The sequence below is a fragment of the Oryx dammah genome, unplaced genomic scaffold (genome assembly GCF_014754425.2).
Source record: "Oryx dammah isolate SB20612 unplaced genomic scaffold, SCBI_Odam_1.1 HiC_scaffold_12, whole genome shotgun sequence".
Classification (NCBI taxonomy): Eukaryota; Metazoa; Chordata; class Mammalia; order Artiodactyla; family Bovidae; genus Oryx; species Oryx dammah.
Genome location: NW_024070196.1, coordinates 59,473,409 through 59,496,543, shown reverse-complemented (window position 1 = coordinate 59,496,543; position 23,135 = coordinate 59,473,409). Strand labels below are relative to the sequence as shown.

At 50.8% G+C, this 23,135-nt stretch overlaps 2 protein-coding genes across 5 annotated transcripts in view; one reads left to right on the top strand and one right to left on the bottom strand.

Moving 5' to 3' along the window:
* Positions 1-9,850: 9,850 nt before the first annotated feature.
* Positions 9,851-22,796, bottom strand: TBX3 (T-box transcription factor 3). 2 transcript variants are annotated; one of them, XM_040251638.1, is made up of 8 exons: positions 22,389-22,796; positions 20,472-20,739; positions 19,502-19,561; positions 19,095-19,241; positions 17,097-17,173; positions 15,866-16,023; positions 13,777-14,453; positions 9,851-11,911 (listed from the first exon to the last, which is right to left on the bottom strand). In XM_040251638.1, exons 1-8 carry the CDS (start codon positions 22,775-22,777, stop codon positions 11,441-11,443), a joined length of 2,247 nt encoding a protein of 748 aa, XP_040107572.1. In that variant the 5' UTR covers positions 22,778-22,796; the 3' UTR covers positions 9,851-11,440. The 2 variants fall into 2 exon arrangements, with proteins under 2 accessions (XP_040107572.1, XP_040107573.1); XM_040251639.1 differs by lacking the exon at positions 19,502-19,561.
* LOC120871593 overlaps positions 20,735-23,135 on the top strand; it is a 277,052-nt gene continuing 274,651 nt past the window's right edge. For 2 of the 3 annotated variants that reach the window (XR_005723068.1, XM_040251640.1), the window contains exon 1: positions 21,757-22,184. Coding sequence is in view for 1 of the 3 variants with exons in the window: in XM_040251640.1 (XP_040107574.1) it covers positions 22,067-22,184 (118 nt within the window). In the remaining 2 variants the exon portion in view is untranslated. Of the gene's footprint in view, positions 21,280-21,756; positions 22,185-23,135 lie in introns of those variants that run through there. The other variant, XR_005723067.1, reaches the window with a different exon arrangement.

The window sequence follows — 23,135 nt, the reverse complement described above, 5'->3', positions numbered from 1 at the left end:
TCCCCTGACCTTCAGAATGAAGGCTGCTATCTGGAATAAGGCAAAAGAAAGGAAGAATGGGAGGGAAGGAGAGAGAGAGAGAAATGGTTGTAGCCTCTTTTGTGTTTTGAAACATTACAAGCTGTGGAGAGGAATAAACATGAACTTATGGCGCCCCCATTCATACAAAGCAAAGCAAATCACAAAAAAAGTCACTCCAGGCAGGCCTCAGCCTTTGTCTCTCCTCCCGCAGGCCTCCTGCTTTTCCCTTCCCTGAGTGTGAGATCTAAAAAAAGCTGATTCCACCTTGAGTCTACAGAAGCCCGCACCATTCTCTTTCCTTAGACTCTGATGGTCTGTTATCTTTAAACTTTGTCGGAGATTTTTAAAACCAAAACCGTCTTACTTCACTTTGTGTAATAGGCTCTAGGTTCATCCCCTTGAATATAGAGAACTGACTTATGGATGGGGAGGAAGGAGAGGATGAGATGCGTGGAGAGAGCAGCATGGAGTGTCTATACACACCATATGTAAAATAGATGGCCAACGGCAATTTGCTGAATGACTCAGGGAACTCAGACTGGGGCTCTGTAACAACCTGCTGCTGCTGCTAAGTCGCTTCAGTCATGTCCGACTCTGTGCAACCCCAGAGACGGCAGCCCACCAGGCTCCCCTCTCCCTGGGATTCTCCAGGCAAGAACACTGGAATGGGTTGCCATTTCCTTCTCCAATGCATGAAAGTGAAAAGTGAAAGTGAAGTTGCTCAGTTGTGTCCAACTTAGCGACCCCATTGACTGCAGCCTACCAGGCTCCTCTGTCCATGGGATTTTCCAGCCAAGAGTACTGGAGTGGGGTGCCATTGCCTTAGGGATGGAAAAGTGTGGGAGGTGGGAGGGAGGTTCAAGAAGAAGGGGACATATGTATACTTATGGCTGATTCGGGCTTCCCAGGTGGCTCAGATGGTAAAGAATCTGCCTGCAATGCAGGAGACCCAGGCCCCATCCCTGGGTTAGGAAGATCCCCTGAAGGAGGGCATGGCTACCCACTCCAGTATTCTTGCCTGGAGAATCCCATGGACAGAGGAGCCTGGAACGCTATGGTCCAAGGGGTCGCACAGAGTCAGACACAGCATGGCTAATTCATGTTGGGGTATGGCAGAAATCAAACCAATATTGTAAAGCAATCGTCCTTCAATTAAAAATAAATAAAACACACACACAAATTAAGAAAAAAACAAAAACAAACTGAAACCGTCTACATCTTGCAACTGGTGCCTTTTCTCCAGGATCCTGTGCTCCTGCCCTGAGGAGGTAACCTTATTGAGAACCTACTATGTATTGGGTGTCTCCTCCCGCTGCAGTTCATTTCTACTTCAAAGCAACTTTGAAGTGATTACCCTGAGCTTCATGTAACACATTTTGAGTCCGACCCAGGCTGGGAGGCTTTTTTGTTTGTTTGTTTCCCCAAAGCAATCTGGGAGATCTGGGTTCGATCCAGGTCTGGGAAGGTTTGATTCAGATCTTCCAGGACTGGGAAAATGCCCTGGAGAATGGAAAGGCTACCCACTCCAGTATTCTTGCCTGGAGAATTCCCTGGACTGTATAGTCCATGGGGTCACAAAGAGTCAGACACAACTGAGCGACTTTCACTTAAAAAGAAAGAGCTTCCCTGATAGCTCTGTTGGTAAAGAATCTACCTGCAGTATAGGAGACTCTGGTTCAACTCCTGGGTTGGGAAGATCTGCTGGAGAAGGGATAGGCTACCCACTCCAGTATTCTTGGGCTTCCCTAGTGGCTCAGCTGGTAAAGAATCTTCCTGTAATGTGGGACACCTGGGTTTGATCCCTGGGTTGGGAAGATCCCCTGGAGAAGGGAAAGGCTACCCACTCTAGTATTCTGGCCTAGAGAAGTCCATGGATTGTATTGTCCACGGGGTCGCAAAGAGTCAGACACAACTGAGCGACTTTCATTTCACTTCACTTCAAAGGCCTCCAGACTTTCTCTGGATTTGTAGTGCTGTTTTCCATTTTGAAAAATCGAGGGGTAGTAGCCAACCTTTTCTTTAGACGTGAGGCCAGCAAACTTTTTCTGCAAGAGGCCACAGAAAGAAAATTTCTGACTCTACAAGTCACAGGGTCTCTTGTTGAAACAATTCAATCTGGCAGCCTTACAGAATGTGTAACTGAATGGGTGTGGCTGGATTCCAATGAAACTTGATTTTTGAATACTAAAATTTGAATATCAAGTCATTGGCACACGAAGTATTCTTCCTTTGATTCCCCCACCCTCAACTATTTAAAAGTGCAAAAACCATTTCTAGCTTCCAGGCCACATGAAACATGGGTGGCTCACAGGACCTGGTTCTTTGTTCCGACATCTTTGCTCCCTCTGTATCTTACTTACAGGGGGTGGCCATGAAGCTGGATTTACTGGGATGCAAATCTGATGAGAACAGAGATCGAGTCTCAGACACAGCTGTTTGCTTAATAAATAAATGGATAAAGAATGAATGACTCTTCCTCCTTGAGTCTTGAAAAAGCGCCCCGCACTTCCCACAATGAACCAGCAGATGGCGGCAAAGGAACGGCCAAGCAAAGGCGCTAGAGCGGTGGCCGTGAGCCGCTTTATTTCTGATTCTTCTTCCCCTGAGCTCTGCAAAACAGGTAGCTCGATTTTTTTTTCCCCCCTGCCCGGAGGAAAAACCAAGAGTTATTGTTGATTGACTGTGCAGCCCCCCCTTCCTGTTTGAGCTTTCTCACCTCCCCTGCTCTAACTCAGAGACCAGGATGTATCAAGAAATCAGGGGAAATAACACTAGAGAGGCTTTTATGTCAAATAAACCCAGCGCAGAAATGGCCTGTTTATAGAAAACAAAAACGCTGCGTCTTCATCTCCGTGAGTCAGGTTCAGGCTTTTGCCAAACACTGGTCACACCACGCACACTTTTCTTGTGATTTCCCTGCGGGAAAGTCTTGGGGGAAAGTTTGGAGTGAAGTTGGGGAGGGGTTGGGGGTTGTTGATTCAGGAGGGCTGAGAAGGTATCGGTGGAGAGAAGTAAGGAGCCCTTGCTTATATCATGAAATCCATCTTGTCTTGACGTCGGGAGGAAATCCATCTCTAAGTGGCCAAGTACCACCAAAAGTTGTTTTTTTTTTTTTTTTTTTTTTTAGGCAAAACTTGGGAGTGGGGATGAGGGGTTCCCCTGGGGCCCTATTTTATCAGAGAGGAGGAAACAGGAGAACCCTCCCCTCTCTCCTGGCACATTTTGCCCTATCTAGGAAGTTTCTCTTAAGTGCTTGTGAATTTTCATGTGTGCTTGATGTGTTTGCCTAAATAAAACAAAAGAGGGAAGCATGACAGAAAAATGCAGGCAACGTTTTAAAATGTTTCCACTATAACCTCTGCCTTCTAAGTTAATGGGGTTCCTGAGCATGTTTAGGCTGGCCTCACACACAATTTGGGGAGGTGCCTACTTTGTTCTAGGCTCTGCTGGGCAGTAAAGATAAAGGGAATTTTCTGCAGTGAAAAGAGGTCCCAGCCTTCCCCTTGTCCTTTATTTCACCCAGGGATGGGGGAAAAGCTCCAGTGACCCTCAGATCCTAAACACTCAGATCCCCACCCTGGTCAACACATACACATCTGTCTTCCAAAGTTTAGGTCCCTGATTCCACCAGGTGTGGTTTTAATTTAAAAAAAAAAAAAAGAAAGAAAAACAAAGTCCTTTGCAAGATCTAAATAAAGATGAAATCTGCCAACTCCCCACGATGTACATGGAGGTGGCTCTAAGGGGGTATAGATACAGGGGGACCCCTAACTTGAACCCCAGTGTTCTCTCCCCAAAGGAGATTCCTCTGCGGCTCCCCTTGCCTTGGATTTTAAGGTGGGAGGAGGGTGTGCAGTAAAAAGCAATTTGGTTTTATGAAAAGTGGTTTCCTTTTATTACCTGTGATAGTCGAATGGGGGGTGACCTTAGCAACAGGAAATTAACACAGAATTCATTGGGAGTGATAATGACTGTTCATAATCATTGGGTTGATAAGTTAATATCATTAATTAGTCAGCTAATTAGACGATGCCTGAAGCCTTCCGGGTCTGGAGGCTCAGCTTCAAAATAAACCAGGAAACAGTGTCCTTGCTGAAGGTGAGCTAGATGGATACCCAGAGAGATGGAGCTGGTCCCCAAAGCTACATTCCACGTGACCAAAACCAAACTCTCCAAACAAAACCAGAATCTCTAAACTCTGGAGGTTTTCCTCCCCAAACCCACCCCCTATTTCTTTTTGTCCCTCAAGCACCGAGTGCACCTTAATTTCCTTGGGTTCATATACCTCTGAGAAGCTGAGAAAACTGTGGCGTTTCCTCCCTTAAATCTGTGTATATATATATACACAAAGTACGAAATTTTTGTATATGATTTCTAGGGATCGGCTCAAGTCAGGAGTCCTGGCCTCCAGTTAAGAGCCCTCACCCTAAAAAATGCCCAATAGCTAAACGGTGCGCGCTTTCTGGAGAAGGGGCGCCGGGGCAAGGCCTGGTGTTGATTGGGGTACACCACTGGCAGCCACACGACAGACCGGCTTCTACGCCGGGACTGGGGCGTGGGAGCGACTGAAATAACGGCCCGCGACAGCTGGCGCTCCTCGGGAGCTCCTAAGAAAGCGAGGGATGCCTGGTTCCGGCACAAAAAGAAGGGGCGAAAAAAAGTGACGTCGAATATGCCGGTGCTGGGGACTGGGGTGGGCGGCAAAGCGCAAAAGCGGGAGGAAGTCAGTGCCCCGAGCATCAGTTCCGTGCCTGGGTGTCCTTGACACTTCGGGGACCTTGAAAGGGGCCAGGGGGCGCCCCAGCCTGGGCCCGCCGCGCCGGCGGGAGGAGAGCCTTAGACGGGAGGTGGGCTGGCGCGGGCCCGGAGAAGCAGCCCTCAGCTCCGGGTGCCATTCGCCAACCCGAAACCAGAGCCCGGGTCATTAGCGGGAAACCGAAGTGGTGCAGGGGATCGCATTTCAAAAGCTCAAATAGACTGACTGACTCGGATCCTTGGACTGGGGAGGACAAGGGGATGTGACGGAGCCAATGTCCCTTCTCTAAGTCTCCCCCGAACCCCACACTCACCCCCACCCTAACCCAGGACTGGCTCGAAGTTGCGGGATCCGAGGGACACAGGCCGCCAGACTTCATCCCAGCCCCGGGGGCAGAAAGCGCCTTGCACCTGGGGCGCACGGACGAGGGGTCCTTATTCCCTACCCAAGCCCAAGGTGGGGGTGCTCTGTCCACCCGTCACCCCCGCTCCCCTGCCACGTCCTCGCCTAGCCTCCATCCAGACCCCGACCTCGGTCCCCCGGGGGCTTGGGGCCTCCAGATGCCCAGGCTGGGGAGCCTGGGCCGCACAGTTCCCTAAGCAGACACTCCCTTTTCTAAGCGGGACCGCGTCCTCGGTAGCCCCCTCTCCCGCCTCTCGGCGGATCTATCTCCCCACCTGCCGAGCCCTCGGCTCCCACCTGGGACCAATGAGTTCAGAGAACGAGAGAAAGTAAATTTGCTTAAGTTCCTGGAAGCTGCTCAGGATCGAACCAGGAAAGAAAAAAACGATGCCTGCGCCGGGAGTGTCCCCAGCTGCGGTCCCCGGCTTCCGCGCCTGGGCAGATGGAGCACCGCGAGGGCTAGGGACGCAGGTGAGGACCCGAGGGCGGCGCAGAAAAGCCGGAGTCTCGCCCTCCCACCCGGCGGGAGAGGGAAACTGGAGTTAGCGTGGTCACCCCGGCGCATGACCGCGAGATTATAACGCGCTGTCCCTCTGGATCCGGACCAGAGCACGGTATCCACTTGAGTGCCCCGCCGCCGTGCGTTTGTAAGTGGGGTTTTGTCCCCAGGCCACCTTCGCTGCATCCGCCTGGGAACCATGGCCCCAAGCGTGCGGTCTCCTCCCTTGACCCGGGAGACAGGGCCGGAGAATGAGACCCCGGGATAGAAACTGCACTTTCGCCCTGCCCTGCCGGACAGACGCCAGAAGAAATGTAAGAAAACCCGGTGAGACACACACCAAAAGCCGACACGCACGCCCATAGATTTCTCTACATCCGGGATATAAGCACACCTCCACCTGAACTAGATAGACTGAGCGGGTCAAGTGGATTCTGGGGCCCACTTGGTCTCAAATGCTGGCTCAGTTTCCCCGGGCGCTCCCGGGTCAGTGCTTTCACGGTTCTGAGCCTTCGTTCCCCCTACTTCGTAAAACAAGGCTAAAGGTCGTCCGCGCACACCAGAGGGTTAATTGTGAGGCGGCGTTAAAGGCGATCTCTTTTCTGGGGCGCCGAACCCAGTGCCTGTCTCTTGCACGTGCCCCGGTCTGCCAGCTCATTTTATTATTGTTGTTCCGTGTACTTTGAACGCCGACATCTGCAATATATACATCTTGATTATACGCATCTTGATTATAAAACAACCAAAAGCATCTACATCCGGAACTGTCTTGCGCAGCAACTTCGAAATACAAATTGGAAGAGACGTCTCCTGGTGGGGCACGTACAAGTCCACGCGGACGCACACGCATCTACTTCTAACACCTGTAGCTCCTGGCTCCAGAACGCCCAAAGAGTTACCCATAGGTACGAACTTTCTAGAGCTCTGTTTCTAAAAGCCAGGTCGCGATCGAGGCCTGGCATCTGCACCCCAACAGCCACTCTTGGCTGGCTGCCGTGAGGTCAAAATTGGAAACCAGCGAGGCAGAAAAGCGCACGGACGCGAAGCGTTTCAAGCTTCTCGCAGAGCCCCAAGGCGGCTGCCTGTCTGCTGGCTTATGGGAAAGGTCAGCACCAGGGTTTTCCTTCTTGGATGGAATTTTTAGAAGGGCCTACCCGCCGGGAACTTGCCCCACAAAAGAAGGGTGGGTTCTAGGACAGCTCAGATTCAGAGGGAGGCTCTACACACGGACACACACACTAGCACACGCACGCCCGTGAGCGCACACGCGGCTCCATCGAGCTTGTTGGGACCCGGGAGGAAGGAGCGCAGGGTCGTGACCCCGGCCTCTGCTAGAGCGCGCCCTTCGGCCCCTGCAATTAGCGCCGGGAGGTCAGCAGGAACTCGGACGCCTTCACCCGCGGCTCAGAGCACAGCCAAAAAAAAAAAAAAAAAGAAAGAAAAAAAAAAAAGAGCTTGCCCCCTCCCCCGCCACCGGTCTCAGACGCCCGGGCGCAGCCAGGCTTGGAGCCGATCTTCCCAAGGGGCGGGGGCCGAAGGGCTCAGGCTGGCACCCACATTTGTCACCTTAAATCTACAAATCACGAAATCGCTCAGCCCAGCAGGCTGCGGTAGCTGACCCCGGCCCGGGCCCTTTACGGACTGCTGCTCCCACGAGCCGGGTGCCCTTCATCCCCGTCTGTAGAAGCGACCAGGGTAGAAACCAGGAAAAAAAAAAAAAAATCCAGCGTTGTAAAGTAAGGAAGAGATAGCGCATCAGGCACAAGGGAGTTGCGTCCAGGGGAGATTCTGAGTGGTGTATACTGGGGAGCGGGGATCCTTTCTCTCTTTACCGATAAGGAACTCGGGTTATGCCCAGCCCTACAGGGTCGGGGGAACTAGTGGAGGTTTCTACAAGGATCAGCAAGGTATTTGGCGAGAAAATAACGAGAGAGTGTCCCCTTCACTGAATTTCCGAAGGCTCTTGGAAACCCAGAGTCGAGAAGGACTGTTTTTCTCATCTGAGGCCCAAACAGGAGTGAAAGTGATATTCAGGAAAGAGATGAAGGCGGCTTCTTCCGATGCTGGGGGGTGGGGGGTGTGCTGGGGTGGGGGGCCAGAGAAGGAGGGGAGCCCGGGCTGGGGTGGAGAGGATGAGAAGGGGCAAAGATGAAACACCCCAGCTCCGGAACCCGGGAGGCTCCGTGGAGTCGAGGAAGCGGCCGCCACCGGGGCGCATTCGTGGGCCAGACAGATAGGTGGCACTCGAAGCCCGGGGAAAAAAAAAAAAAAGGCGAAGGCGCCGGCCCCGAGTGGCCTCCGCAGCGGCCGCCGCCACCATAAAGCCCGCGGCGAGATTGCGACCGGCGCCAGGTGAGTAATAGGCAACGAAATCCAGAGAGATTGCGAGCCGCTCACCCCGCGTCCATCAGCGCCACAAGAGTTACTCATTAACATCACTATATACAAATAAGATACACGGGAGATTAAATTAAAAAAAAAAAGGAAGCACTGGGGTGGAGAGGCTGACCACACGTCTGAGCACCGTCCGAGAATTTGGGGGGTGGGGTGGGGAGGAGGTGAGCAAATCGGGACCGAGAAAGAAAAGGATTCGTTCCCTCCTTGAGGCCGAGGCTGTTTTCTGTGTCTCCCCACCCCGATTAGGGAGAGCGCCTCCCGGGCACCCCCAACCGACTGCCACTTTCCCGGGGCGCAGGCACTGCGCTTAATCGTTGGGTCAATAAACAGCCCCGGTCAGCTGCAGCTTCTGCGCGTAGGGCGCGCCCTGGAAATCTTCCCGGCCCTTCGGAGAGCTAGCGCCCCAAAGGCCCCCGGGCCCCGCAAATCTCCCCCACGCACCCACCTCCGACCCCGGTGGTTTTCCCTCCCACCCTGGGAGACAGTGCTGGAGAGGCTGTGGGCTCCCCACGTGCCTGGTTGGAGATGGAAGGGGCTATGCCCCCTCTCCAAAAGGTCTCGACCTCGATCTCCTTCCAAGTACAGGATAGGGGGGTGGGGGGCGGTTCCTCCTCGCCGGCCATTCAAGAGGCCCAGAAGGTGACAGGGACTTGGGGCCGGGCTGGCGGGCTCCAGGGAGGTGGAGGAGTGGGGGGGACGGGGATGGAAAGGCAGCCGCCAGGCAGGCTCCGGCTGCGTCTTCACGTCAAGGCCCCCCGGGGCCAGAGAAGGCCTGGAGAACCTTCCCATCCTCCAACCCTCGCGACCCCCACCCTACCCCCCGCCCGCCCCAGCACACACACTTACACACACCTCCGAGGCGAGGCTGGGGGTGGGGAGGCCAGGAGACCAAAGACTGTCACTGCCTCACCATTTTTTATTGAATGTTTCAAAGATAAATCGAACTTCAAAAGGCAACTCCCCAAACAGCCCTGGAGGCTGGTTGGAGGGAAGAGCTGGAGGAGGGTGTCAGCCACTTGGTGACTTTTCCCTCGGAGGGGGTCAAATATGTGCCCTGGAATTACCTTTTGGAAACTGCCCTCCTCCCTCGCGGGACACAAAGTTTGCGCAGAGCTGGCCGCGCGTCGCACGCACAGTCCGGGCTGAGGACTCGGAGGGGTACCTTGGGTCAGGCTAGTCCAATCTGAGACACCGGAGACACCAGAGGACGTTCGAGTTTGTCCCTTTCTCGCGCGGCCTGGAGGGTTGCTCCCTTGCCAGGCCGGGGCTAGCCGCGGGCAGATTCTGCTAGAGTTTTACTTATTTTTTTCTTTTTTGCACACTGGGGCAAGAAAAAATTGACTTGGATGGCTCAGATTGAAGCGCAGAGAAACAGCGAACCCCAAACGAAAACGTTCGCGGTCCTCGCACTCATTTTTGATCGGATTCGGCTGGGAAACACTGACTTAGGGAGCGAACATTCTTTTTCCATTAAAACTTAAGTATCTGCAATTGCGATTCTATCCAGTTCTAATCAGCCCCCTTTCCGCCTCTAGTTTTGCTTCCTAATTTCAAGGAAAAGTAATTTCAGATTGAAGCGGCTCCCTTCCGCCGGCCGAGTAAGGGACTTTTGTTTTTAGCTTTGTAACTTGAGTGACATCTCTTTTGGGTTCAGTGGGGGCGGTCTTAATTATTTAAAGGCAAAGAGAAGGGGCTAAAAAGGAAGCTAGAGAAGAAAGATTTGACTCCACATTCAGGAAAGGTCCCTAAAAAAAACACTTAACAGGAGGCCCAAAGACATTTCAATAAAAATTTATTGAAATTTCAATGAGATTTTTAAAGGGGGGGGGGATACAGAAAACCAAAGAACTCATCAACAATTATAACACAAAATATACCTTCATGAATTTTTGTCTTTAAACCATCTCTCAGCACCCGACTTTTTAACTGTGAATATATCTCTCTAGAGGCACCAATTCAAAACATCAACACTGAGGACAGTAAGTAGTCAATTCCACTTTGTTTTGAAGAAATCAGAGACTGGCACATACAAATAGGAAAGAAAAATTAGAAAGTCAAACCACAGCCTCTGCACTCTCCACACCCCCACCACCCGCCCCAAGCAATCTCAAAAACACTCTTAGGAATTTCAGGTGGGGCTAGGAAGTGGCACCACCTCCCCAGTTTTCAGTAAAATAGGCAAATAGCACTTTCCCCCAGTTTTGGACATTAGAAATTTTTTTTGCAGACGACTCTTTTGAAAAGTATGTTGGTGTTGGTGCAGAAAGTGTGTTTTCTACTTTTAAAAGCGATCCTGTGACCTTGAAATAAAACTGACTATAGGAAAACAAAACCACAAAACCTGACAGCTGCAATCCTATTTACATAGAGCTATATACAATGTCAATAAATTAAAGTTTAATTTTCTGAGCATTCATATTCCACCTATTTACAAGAGTTATCAAATAATTACATAAATACTTTGTCTAATAGTCTCGCTTCTTTATTTTTTTTAAAAACCTTGTTATTGCATATACAGGAAACAGAAAAGAACTGCCAGAGGGACAACATGAATCCTGCTACAGAGCTTAGATAAAATAAATTCATTTTTGGTATCTTCCCCATCCCTTCAAGTCATCCCCCTTAGGGTTGTCAATGATCTAGGAAAAGATAAGGGGTCATATTTTCTCTCTAAAAGCAAGCATTCAAAAATAAAACCCACAAATACATTATTGTGGAACATGCAAGAGACCTAGAGCTCTTAAAACATCACAAGAATTATTAAAAAGACACAGATTTCTTTAATAGAGACTAAACAAGAATGGCAGAGACTTCCCTCCCCAAACAATGCTGCCCAGTAATTTATTTAGAACTGATATGCACGTCACTAGAAAGTTTTTAATCTTCACGAACAGAATCACGTTAATGTATCCATTTGTCCTCAGTATTTCTTTTTTTTCAATTTTGTGTTTCCACTTGGGACGGTGAAGGAAAAAAAATATATATATATATATATATATATATCTTCACTGGGGGAGAAACTTTTCAACACCTCTCCTCCTGGGGCCTGGCTACCTCCGATCTTCCCACAGCTTCCAGACCAGCCCCCAAGGAGTTGCTCTGGCAGCCAAGGCTTTAACTCCTACCCCCAACAGCTCAATGCAACTGGGACATTTCTGAGCCAGATCCCGGATGTATAAACCACAGCCAAGAAGACAAGGCCTGTTTCTAGCACATTCTCTCCAGGGAGTCCAGCACCCCTTTCCCAGACAGGGCTCCACAAAAAAGGGCTGACCTCACTGCACGCCCGCGGTTTATGTGACATCCAACAAAGTGCACTGCAGACTGGATTGGACTGGAATGAAGAGACTTTTCTGGGGAGGGGTTTAGGGGGAGGCGCTGCGGGACCTGTCCGGCTTGGCTTCCAGGCCGCTGACCAACCGCTGGATGTTCTGCAGTTCGCTGGTGGCCGCCTCCTTCTCCGGGCAGAGTTTGGGCGACAAGGACACGGAGCTGGAGGAGAGCGTGGAGGAGCGGCTGTTGAGTTCCGAGCCCGAGTCCACGGCCACCGAGGCCGGGCTGGCGGCCAGGGCGGCGGCCTTGCCGTCGAGGGGGCCCGCTGCGGCGGCGGCGGCGGCCATGGACGGCAGGGCGGTGGTGAGCAGGCCACTGCTGTCCGGCACCGGTAGGGGGATGGAGTAGGGGCTGTAGCGCAGCCGCGGGCGCATGGTGTTCAGGTTCAGGAAAGGGTGGCGGTGCACGGAGCTGGAGGCTGCTGCCGAGGAGGCGGCCGCCGCTGCGGCCATGTACGTGTAGGGATAAGGAAACAGGCTTCCGAAAGGCGACATGGCCAGGCCCTGGGCAAGGAGGAGAACAACAGGGCAGAGTGAGCAAGCGGGTCTGCGCTGTGGGGAGGAGCCGACCTCATCCCCCACCCCTCCTCCACCCCCCACCATCCCCTCGGCTGAGTCCTTAACCTCACTCCCTGGGATGGGGGTGGGAGGGACGGGGAGCAGGACGCTCCACCTTCTGCGTCTAGCCCTAAATCTGAGCTTTGTTACCCTAAGCCCAGTTACTCCCTAGGCCTCAGCTTTCTTGTATGGCAAAAACGGAAAAGTTCATTCTTTGGGGGGACCCTGTGGGTATGAAATGAACTGCTGCTGCCTGCAATATGCTTCACATAAGGTTCTTGGCCACCAAGACTGCTGGAAATTCTCCCATCAGTCAGTTGTTCCACCTGTCAAATGGGGCTACAGTCTACCCCACAAAAGTAGCTGGCTGAAAACCAGAGGGCATAAACTATTGGACATATATTTCCGGCCCGCTCCATTCTTGTTGCCCCACCTCACAGCCCTCCCTCTCCATTCTAGAAGTTTCTAAAAAAATAAATAAATCTGGGGAAGATCCTTAAGCAAAACGAAAAGGGATGAGGGCAGGTTGGAAGGGGAGAGAGTAAAGGGTATTTGCTGTGAACAGAGATGGAGAAATCATCCAGCCCCAGATATGCTGGTAGAGCCCCAGATATTACAAGTGGAGAAACTGAGGTAGGCCCCAGGGTATGGGAAGCCACTCAGCTAGCAAGTGGCAGAAACAGAATTCAAATCCTGGAGCCTTGGCTTGGGCTAGCTATCTTGGACCCATTGCCTCAGTAGTACTTACTAGTTGTTGAGCCAGGCAGTCCGTCACCCACCTGTCACCTGCCTACCAGTGAGGTCTCCAGAAAGGGCTAGATCAAGAGATGGGAGGGATGGCAGAAGGACAGAAGCCAGCCCTTTTCTGGTTCCCTCCTCCCTGAAGGGGAGGAGGCCAGTCCTGCCTCTTGGCTCAGGGAAGGGAGATGAATGTGCTCAGACAAAACAAAAGGCTAGGGCGTGCAGAAAACCTCATAGAATCTTTTTGCCCAAGTTCAGAGCACTTTCAGCGGCTTGAAAAGTCTCCCCTCAGCTGCCGGGAGCCCCTACACAGCTGTCTCAGCCTTACACAGGCTGCTAGGCCTGCCATAGTCCCAGTCTGTCCTCTGCATTTCCCACGTGTGCACAAACTATTAACCCTTTGGGAAGAAGGTTGGCCTGCTTGCAGTGAGGGATGGGAGGGGGCAGGGAAGTAGCTTCATACTGGAGGGTACAGACTCAACTCATCCACAGGGAGTCAGTTCCCATCCCCAGGCCATGGTCTCTCCCTAGTCTTGGGGGAGGGCTGGCTGTAAAACATTTAAGAGACATTTCAACTCTGAAGCTAAAATCACAGCCCCTGGAAAAGGCCCCCAGAGTCTGAGTGCCTAGGGCTAGAGACTCATGTCCACCACCTACCTCCACCACCTACTTACCAGCTGTGTGATCTTGGTTAAGTTACTCAACATTTCCGAGCTCTGCTCTTTCATTTAGAAGGTGGAGGTGATCACAGGATCACCGAAAAACTCAGAATAGATCAAGCACTGAGAATAGAGTGCCTGGCATAAAGGAAGTGCTGTGAAGAGTTATTATCTATTATACCACCAAGTTACTCTGCTAGACACAGCCCTTAACTTAGGGGAAAATTGTTTTCTTAAGTTTTGAGGGGGGAGTGTGAGGTTATGATGAATGAATGAAATAAGTCTTGCCCCTAGTAATAATAATGAATTATTATTACTATTAGGCAGGGAGACTAGGTGAGGGTCTGGTTCTAAAAGGCAGGCAAAGGAGAGTGAATGGAAGGAGGAGCTACACAGGCAGCTGATAAATACCTGAGAGGCCAGAACGTGCTGCTGGAGATGGAAGGGCAGGGTGGCTGACGCCCCCGACAGTCCCTGCGCCGCGGCAGCCGAGGCCATGGCCGTGGAATCCAGGCCCGAGACGCCGGTGGAGGCCCCGGACACGGTGGCCAGCAGGGGCCCCATGCCGGCCGCCATGCTGGAGAAGGCACCCCCCATGGCGAACTGGCCGGGGTGCAGGAAGAGCGGGTGCCCGTTGAAGAACTGCTGGCCGGCCAGGCCAGGGGCGAAGCCGAGGCCAGGCAGGGGGCCCTGGCCCAGGTGCGCGGCGGCTGGGTCCGTCTGCACGGTGAGCGGCGCGAAGGCCTCCTTGCCCGGCAGCACGCGCGCCTCCTCGGCGGCCTTGGACGTGGCCGCGCTGTCGCGGCCCGGGCTCCGGCGCTCCTCGGCGCCCAGGCCGCGGGTGCTGGACGAGATGGTGGCTGGGCTGTGGCGCGAGTCGGGCGACGCCTTGTCAAGCCGCCCGCTGTCCCGGGCTCGGCCGCCGGGCTCGGCCGCGAAGAGGTGCGCCTTGATGGCCGGGCTGCCCTTGTCCCTGCACGGATCCTCCGACGTGGTGGTGGATATCTTGGCCGCGTCACAGGCCTCGGGGCCGTGCTCCTCTTTGCTGTCAGCCTCCGCGTCACTCTCCCCCTCGCTGGGACACAGATCTACCGCGGGAGGGGGAACACAAGCCAGGCGGGAAGGGCATTAGCTCTAAAACCTGGGCCAGCAGAACTCCAGTGCCTCACTTGGAATCCCCAGCTCGGCCACTTCCCAGCTGTGCAACCCAGGGAAAGCCTTTTAACCCCCTTTGCACCTCAGTTTTCTCATCTACAAAGTGGGAGTGTGACAATCAATACCTCAGACTCTTAGAGGAAGGGTTCCACCAGCTAGTCATGTATTTCAAGTCTAGCTGGAGCTGCGATCCTCCCTGCAGGAGTGAATTTTACTGTTTTATACATGTGGACTCTTCTCCTACTAGGTCAGACAAAGCTTTTACTGGCCTTCCCCCCGCCCCCACTGGATTGCAAATTCACTTTTTAAAAAATAAAAACTGATTTACACTAAAACTCGGGGCAGGAACACCTTCTAGTTACCCGCTTTGTTCCCTGAATGATTGATTTCAGTCCCTTCCACAGATTTGTGGACTCTTTCAGGAAGATTTGTTTGGAGAGAACCCTGACGTCTGAATCGGCAGTGGAGACGTGAACACCCCTCCCCCAACACACACACACTCCCCCGGAGCCTTCTCTGTTTGCCTGTCTCTGCAGACAGAGATGGGTGATGGTTTGGGGGTGGGGGGGGCGGCACTCACTGCCTGGAGACAATCATAGATTCTCTTTTGCTCTCACCACACCCTCTGTGGGTGTCCTACCAGAAGAAAAAAAGAAAAAGCGATCCCATTTTGTGTTTAAAGCTTAAACAGATTGAAGACATAAAGGACTTTCATTTTATTTCACTTAAAAAACAGGTTTCTTCCCCTTGAGAGCATGTGTGTCTTTCCAAATAAATAGTTCTTGCTCTTTAAACACAGGAAATCAACTGAGGATCCGAGCAGCTCCTCCCCTTCCACCCCTGCCCTCCCCAGCTCCCACTCTCAAGGCTCCATCTCCTATCACAGGTCTAGGGTGGCCGTAGAGCTGAATTTTTCTCAGTCCTCTTTCCTGTTCCAAGTGGCAGAGAATCTCCCGTGTCCCCCCCTCCCCACCCCCACTCCAGCTCAACACATTTTAAGCTAGAGTTCAAAGGTATTAAAAAAAAAATCAGTTGTTACTTAGTTGGAGGTACAAAAGAGAGGGATGCTCCAGCCTCCCACCCCCAGAGGGGACACAGGAACAGAGACCACCCCCTCATCCCTGCCAGACCAATGTCTGGGAGAAAGGAATCTGAGAGCTCAGACTAACTTTGAGGGGCTGGGGACACCCTGATCACCCTTGGTGAGATTTGGCTTCCGTTTTACAAACAAGGATCTGAAGCTTTAGAGGGGCAGGTTCCCTGGTGGATGCTCCTAGCTCCCAACTCTTCATTCAAACCTCCAAGACCTGGAGAAATCTGAGAAGTCAGAGGTGGCCAGGCTCACCTTTGAGGTTGGATGTTCCTACAGTGGACACAGCCGGTGAGGAGGACTGGGCGAAGCAGTTGAAGGCGGCCTGTTCGCTGGAGGACTCGTCCGAGGTGCCATTCTCCTTTTTGTGTCTGTCATCAAACACCCTCATGGACTGCAGGGTGAGTTGCTTTCTGTGGCAGAAGCCGACACCCAGCATTATACAGGATGTTCCCCCCCTCCAAAGCTTCACCCTCTCCAAAAAGTTTGGGCACACACACCTCACCCAGCCTGCACCCGGGATGACACTAATTCCCAGAAATCTCTGTACCCCAGGGGTGGCCACTTGGATCCAAGCATTGTTCAGGACCCTGGGACTAGGCCCAGGGGGAGGGAGGGAGGAAGGCTCGTATTCAAGACCAGAGGGTTTCCCTAGGAAAGGGGCACTGGCTGGGGCTTGCTTTTTAAAAGCCAAGAGCAAGAGGGGAGATGGGAGCTGGCCAGATCCGCTGAGCAGCCAGCCTCACAGACCAAGGAGAACAGAGGACTCAAAGTAGTGAACGCAAACAGTGGACCAGCTCTGGACTGGTTGCTGAGATTGGGAGGAAGTGGTTATTTCATGGTGCACTTTACTGTAATCGTTTCACCAACACATTCATCGGACTAAAAAAGAATCTATTTCCACGTGAGAAATTATTTTTTAATGCCCACCCATTCCCCCAGGGGATAGGTTAAAAGTTGCCGCTGATTTTCTAGATTTTCAAAATTCTTTGAAAGTGAGTGGGGGAGGGGAGAGCTTCTTCTATATACCATCCAGCTGTCAGCTTAATACAAAATGATACATGTCCCCACAGAAGGAGGGAGCCATATGTCTCCAGGGGCCTAGGTTCTGTCAGTCTAAGACAAGATTGCAAAAATTCCAAAGCGTTTTGTGAATGGCTTAGTCCTTTCCTGGGACCTGTCCAGAATGAACTTAAATTAATTAGGAATTAATAGGCGTCTGTATATAATCTGTTATTCCTGATACTTTTCTTCCAGAGACATCTGTGGGGGTGGCCTCGCTGACCTTCTTTAAGGTAATATGGAGGAAGAAGAAAAAGTAGTGTAGTGAAATCTGTAGATTCTTGATCAAGGGGGAGTAAATTGTTTTCCACGCTTCCACTACCCTTCTCAAGAAAAGGGCCTGCATCCCACTTCTAACAGCTGAGTCCTAGGTCTCAGAAAAGTGATTTTCTAAATTGTCTGAGAAATGACCGCCACAGCTCACCTTTTTTCTCTCCTGCCATTTCCAGTGTCCCGGAAACCTTTTGCAAAAGGGTTGTTGTCTATTTTTAACTGAGTTATCTAGAGGAGGAGACACAAGAAAGAGACATTGGCTTCATTTTCTAGAATGTTCCCGGAGGTTGCCCCCCAACTCAAATGATCCATGCGAAATCTGACTTCCAACTGGAGAAGTCATTTGGATATGCCAGGTTAAAGAGAGAGAGGAGAACACAGAAGTTTGAGGGGGCCCAGGAGGAAAACCAAAAGAAACTGTGCCATGGCTGGCATTGCCCATAGGAGGCCAAACCAGGGATTCTGAGCTACAATGATCCTGCCTGGGCAGCCAACCACATGGGCTTAGAAATGAAAAAGTTGTCAAAAGGGCAACCTGTGGATCTTAAAATTATGCCTTCATTTTGACTTTTTTTTATATATAGTGCAATTGATCGTAAAATATGTTATGGTATATTTCCTGCCCAAACACGTGCACACACATTCACACAGCACACCTTCCAACTTTTTCTGTACATCTAATAAAATGATTTATGGGGTTTCACTACCCTTGTGCTGGACTGGGTTTGATTTTTTTGCTGGGTGTTGGGGGTTGGGGGGACGTGTTTGAGGAATTACAATATTGACAATTACAGATTTAAAAGGACCGAATGACCGCTGGAAACATTTGTTTTCATTTATATGCCCCTGCCACTGCCATTAGGTGGAGAAGGCCTGTGGCTGCTTTGATCAAAAATGCTATATTTTATTATTCCATTAACAACTTAGATTCACAGGGTACTGGATCTAGAAGGAGTGTGCATTTTACACGCTAAGGAAAAATCATATGTTGTCTCTCAAATCCCTTTCCTGGGATGGAGGCAGAGGAAGGGGATGATGTATACAGAGTTCGCTGGAGGTGGAAAAAGGGCCCCTGGATGGATTCTAGTTCTTGAAGTCAATTCCTGTTTTTACTTCTTTCAGGGAGAGGAGACTCTGATGTTTTTAGTCTTCAGATGAAGGAAACATACCTGGAACACCCTATCAGCAGGCCACAGAGGACCCATGCATAGTGAGAGTGAAATAAAATGGATTGGCACTGAGGACCAGGGTTCAGAAGTTGAAGAGCAGGGGTCCTCAGGTGGCCCCCACCCCCGCCCACCACCCTCATCCCTACCCCCAGTAACTGCCTGCTACTAGCCATGCTGGAGACTGGTGGCCTGGTAGCACTTTCTCTGTGCTGCTCTGAGCACATACCCATGACCTTCAGGCCACTATAGCTTACATACCAGGTGCTGTCTGCTCTTCCATTTGGGGGTACTCTAATCCCTGGCCTCAGGCCCAGGGAGGGGAAAAAAAAAAAAAAACCTTCAAATGAAGTGGTAACTTTGGTCATCTCATCACAAAAGCCTCAGACAACTCAATTAGCATGACCCTGTGATCAGAGTAGGTTTTTTCCAAACACACACATACACACACACACCATAAAAAACACAGCAGCATAAAAGGTAATAAAAACCAGACCAGCTACTCGGGATTTCTGGCTAGGGGAGAAAATCTGGTCTCCGCTGAGACTCCCCTCCCAAGATCCCTACCGGCTTGTGCCTTCAATTTTTAGCTGGTTCCTTTTGAACCTGATTTCTGGATCCTTCTTCCTGAATGAAAAGAGGATGAACCTTGAAACAGACAGGGGAAAGCTGGGGTGGGGGTGGGGGTGGGGGTAGGGCAGGCGACCTTAAGGTGGTTCCAGGAGCTTCTCACTGGCAGTGTTAGTTTGGCTCCCCCCCCACCCAGCTGGTTAAGTTTTTTTAGTTTTCTTTCTGCCTCTGCTATGTGCCGCTGCCCCCTTCCCCCCAAGCTCCAATGAAAGTCAAATCATAAAAGAAAAATCAGACTCCCATTGCAGTGCTCTTGTAATTTTCTCATCCTTGCCCCAAAGCAGCTTAAGGGATGGGGGTGGGGCTGGGGAGGTGTTAATATCACCATTAAAAAGGAAAGCGACTTTGGTTACCTTATCATTCTGGTATGCAGTCACAGCGATGAATTCAGTTTCGGGGAACAAGTACGTCCGAAAAGTACTATAAGGAAGTTTTAAGATGTCATTGGCCCTCACGATGTGGAACCGGGGCTGGTATTTATGCATGGAGTTCAGTATAGTCTGCAGGGGCCGGAAGGGGAGAGACACACATCACAAGAGGATTTATCTGAGGACCGATGGGTTCCTAGGACCCCTGCCAGGCTGACGTCTACCCCACCAACGGCACCAGGGAGCCCACCTTCTCGGAGTACCTCGGTGGGAATCTTCAGCTCCCCACATGTTACGTTCTGGAGAATCCAAATTGCTCCTCAGTTTCCAAAGGGTGCCCTCCCCCCCACCACCCTCACCATCTAAGGTTGCTTTGTTGAACCCTAGCCTACCTGAGTACCAAAACTATAATTCCCCTGCCACGTTGCTTGATCACTTGGGAAGGCCAAAGTCTTAAAAGATAGAGAAAAACATGCATTTTAATTTACAAAATGATTCAGTCCTTTAAGCGCCCACTAATTGATGAGCCCAATCCACTTAAAGCCCTGAAAGGCTGAACTCTAGAGAGGAATATTTATGCCTTAATCAAATCAAGGGCTTCAAATGCAATTCCTGCTCGCTGAAGATATGTCCAGGCCATTCATGTCTTCCTGGGCCTAATCTTTCTGCTTATTCCTCACTTATCACTCTGTTTATTTTATTGAAATGTTGGGGAGGTGTAGGGGCAGGGGGCAAAAGGTCCTTTGCTTGACTTTCACAAGCAATCTAAGTCTCTGGAAAGTTTCTAGGGACTCCCGCACTGAATCCACATATATACTCGCAACACACATGCAATTTTTGTACCAGGAGATCTAGGTCTCATTTCTGGTAAACCTGAACTTCACCTGAGCCCGATTCTTTTTTAGTCCAAGGGAAGAAAATCTTTCAAAATCTGTACCCACACCGTCTCACCAACGCAGTCGACGTTTCAAACCTTAAAACCCTCCCAAACAATACTATGACTGGTTTCAAAATAGAAGTATGATATCGTAAAACAAATCCTTTATGAACACCTAACTTTAACGTTGATTTTCATCTTCACAATGGGTTTTTAACTTTCCTGTCAGCTCAAGCAGTTACCAAGACTTGGCCTTGCCACAGAACAGGAGCTTATAAAAGTTCTCTCGCCCCTCACTTATTTTAGAACGCCAGGCCTTCTATTATCCGAAGAGAAACACCCCGGAATTCTCTGTGGATCGAACAAGTTTGCTATGCTTTGTAACTGAGAGCGAGGGAGAAACTGGATTTTACCTGGAAGCGGAAAGCACTGCCTTTGCTAGGGAGAAGACAGGAAATTTTAGGAAGGCAAGCAGTGAAACTTACAAATCCGTGTTTGTCCGAAATGTTGTTGGTGAGTTTCAGTTTGTGGAAAGTGACAACTTTGGACATCCACTGTTCCCCAGTAGCAGGGCTGTCCGGGTGGATGTACATTCTCTTTGGCATTTCAGGATCAGCCTTTCCTGCTACCATCCACCGGGAATTGTGAAATTTATAGCGACAGTCATCCGCAGCGATAATGTCCATCAACAAAATATATTTGGCTTTTTTATCCAGCCCAGAACACCTTACTTTAAATGGAGGAAACATTCGCCTATAAGGGAGAGAAGAGGGAAGAAAAGAAACGGAAAAAAAAAAAAATCACTCAGAATCTTGGGTTTGATCCTCTATGCTAAAATACTTCAATCAAATTTAAAACTTTCTGTTACAACTGATGATCTTGTACTGGTTCAGAGTATGATGACCGGGTGCAAAATTGCTTCCTTCAGCAACAGAAGAATTAAATACGGTTCAATGTCTCTATTTTAAACGGCCCGAGATTCAAAACAAGTGAATAAGGGGCACTGGGTTTCTCTACATTGTCTAATAATTTCCTTGTAATTTTTTGGCCCCCTGTGTGACTTTTTAGGTTGCCCTCCTTAGACAGAAATTCTTGCTTATGCCTTTTCCTGCCGGTGTCTAGTTCTAAACAGCTTGGGGCAGGATTTTAGTCGACTTTGGTTAATCAAGGCTAGAATTTTCCACCACCCGTGGATGAGAAAATGTTAAACGGATCAAGAAAAGAAATGTCAAGTCGGGACCCCTCTCTGCTGTGGAACAGTAATCCCGCTGCTGGCGAAATGAAACTACTTCGGTGAGTTCTCCAAACGAATTCTGTAGACTGGGGTGGACTCAGAGGCCTGATCACCAGCCTGCCTAGCGCGCTGCTAACCACATTCCCCCCACTGCTCGGGACCAGACCCAAACGGCAAGACTCCACCACCAAACTGGTCTTTATTTCCCTAAAGTGTTAGCATTCTGTACTTTTGACTTAAAAGGGAGCAGGGAATGCATCGCTGTGAAACTGTCTTCTGGGCTGGAGGGTAAGCTGCAAATTTTGGCCTCGTTCAACTTGGAAACAAACAGAGCTAAAGACAAGAGATTTTCCTTTTATGCCTTCAACTGTATTGTATTCCTTGATAGACTTCAATGCCATTAAAAAAAAAATCAGTGACTTTAAATGGCAGGCACGTTTTGGTCAGGCCAGGACCTCTAAACAGTATGTAAAATATAGTCACACATGAAACAGCAGTACGTGTCTCCCTGCTGGCTCCTTGGGTCTGCAAACACAATCTGAATCATCCAGAGTTGCCTGTTGAACTCTCCCTTTGATTACAGACACACGAAGCAGCATGGACAAACCCCAAATCGCCTTTGATTTCTCTCTAACCCTGGCAGGGGGCAGGCTCAGGCCCCCTCCAGACCCAGAAGCTAGTCTGGAGGGCTGAAAGGGCAGGGCAGTTTCTGCCAGGCCTCCCACTACCACACAAAAAGAGCTGTTCAGTGTTTCTCTCTGAGAACAAAATGAAACAGACAAAAATACAACATCTACAAAGACACAGGGATGATCCAGAAAGGTTTGCACAGTGAGTTTTCCTGCAATGGGGGTGCTTTTCTTTCTTCCTGCAGAAGATATCTGCGTACCACTGAAAAATTCTATCCCACAGAGAACCCGGTATGCAGACCAGGTAGGAAAAACCACCCGCTGCAGACGCCCAGGTAAGCTGAAATTTCCTATCACTGTGGCAAGGCCGGGGAGGTTTCTGTACAGTTCTGGGCTGGGGGGGAGGGGGGACTAAGTTTTCCTCTAAGTCAAATAACTGGCAAACCGACTGTTCTGGGAGAAGATAAATAAAAGGAGAAAAGAAACCTCCAGTCGCTTAGGGGAGTTGTGGGGGCGGGGAGGGTGCGTGGCTTGCTTACCTTCCCGACTTGGTAATGACCATCTCCGTGCCCCGCTTGTGGAATTGATCCCAAAGTTCTTTGGCCTCCAGGTGTACCTTGGGGTCATCTTCTACTTCTTCTTCGGGTTCCATGGTTTTCAGGGGCCTCAGATGGGTCTGAGGTCCCAGGGACGAGAATGGGATGCCGGTCTCGGCCGCCCCTACCAATTGATCCATGATCGGCTTGGCCAGGGCGCCGGGCAGCGAGAGCGCCGCCGCGCCGTTGGGAGGCAGCGTCAGAGCGGGGAAGAAAGGCGGCTGATGACCCAGCACTGCGCTCATGGCGAAGTCCGGCGCCCGGTGAGGTAGGAACGGATGGTAGGCCATGCTTGTCCCAGGAATGACCGGATCTCTCATGGAGAGGCTCATCCACTCCAGGCGGGGCGCTGGGCTCCAGCCGGGGACAAGTCCGCAGCTGCTGTTTAGTTTTGTTTTGTTTTTAACAGCAGCGCATAGTTTGGACGGGGGGGAAAAGCGAAAGAAAAAAAAAGGCGGTGGGAGGATCACAACTAAAGCACCTCAAAGTGAAGAGTGGGAAGTGTCTTTGGGGCAAGGGAAGGCTGCTTTTAAAGAGGGCAAGGCGAGAAATCAGGAGACATAGTCGTTTGGGTGACTGTCCCGGTGTCTTGCGTTTCCAAAAAGCCGCCCTTGGAAATCGGTTTCCGAGGCGAGGGGAGCGAGCAGGGTCTGGACTCGCGCCGGAGCCCTGCTGCTTGGCTCGAAATAG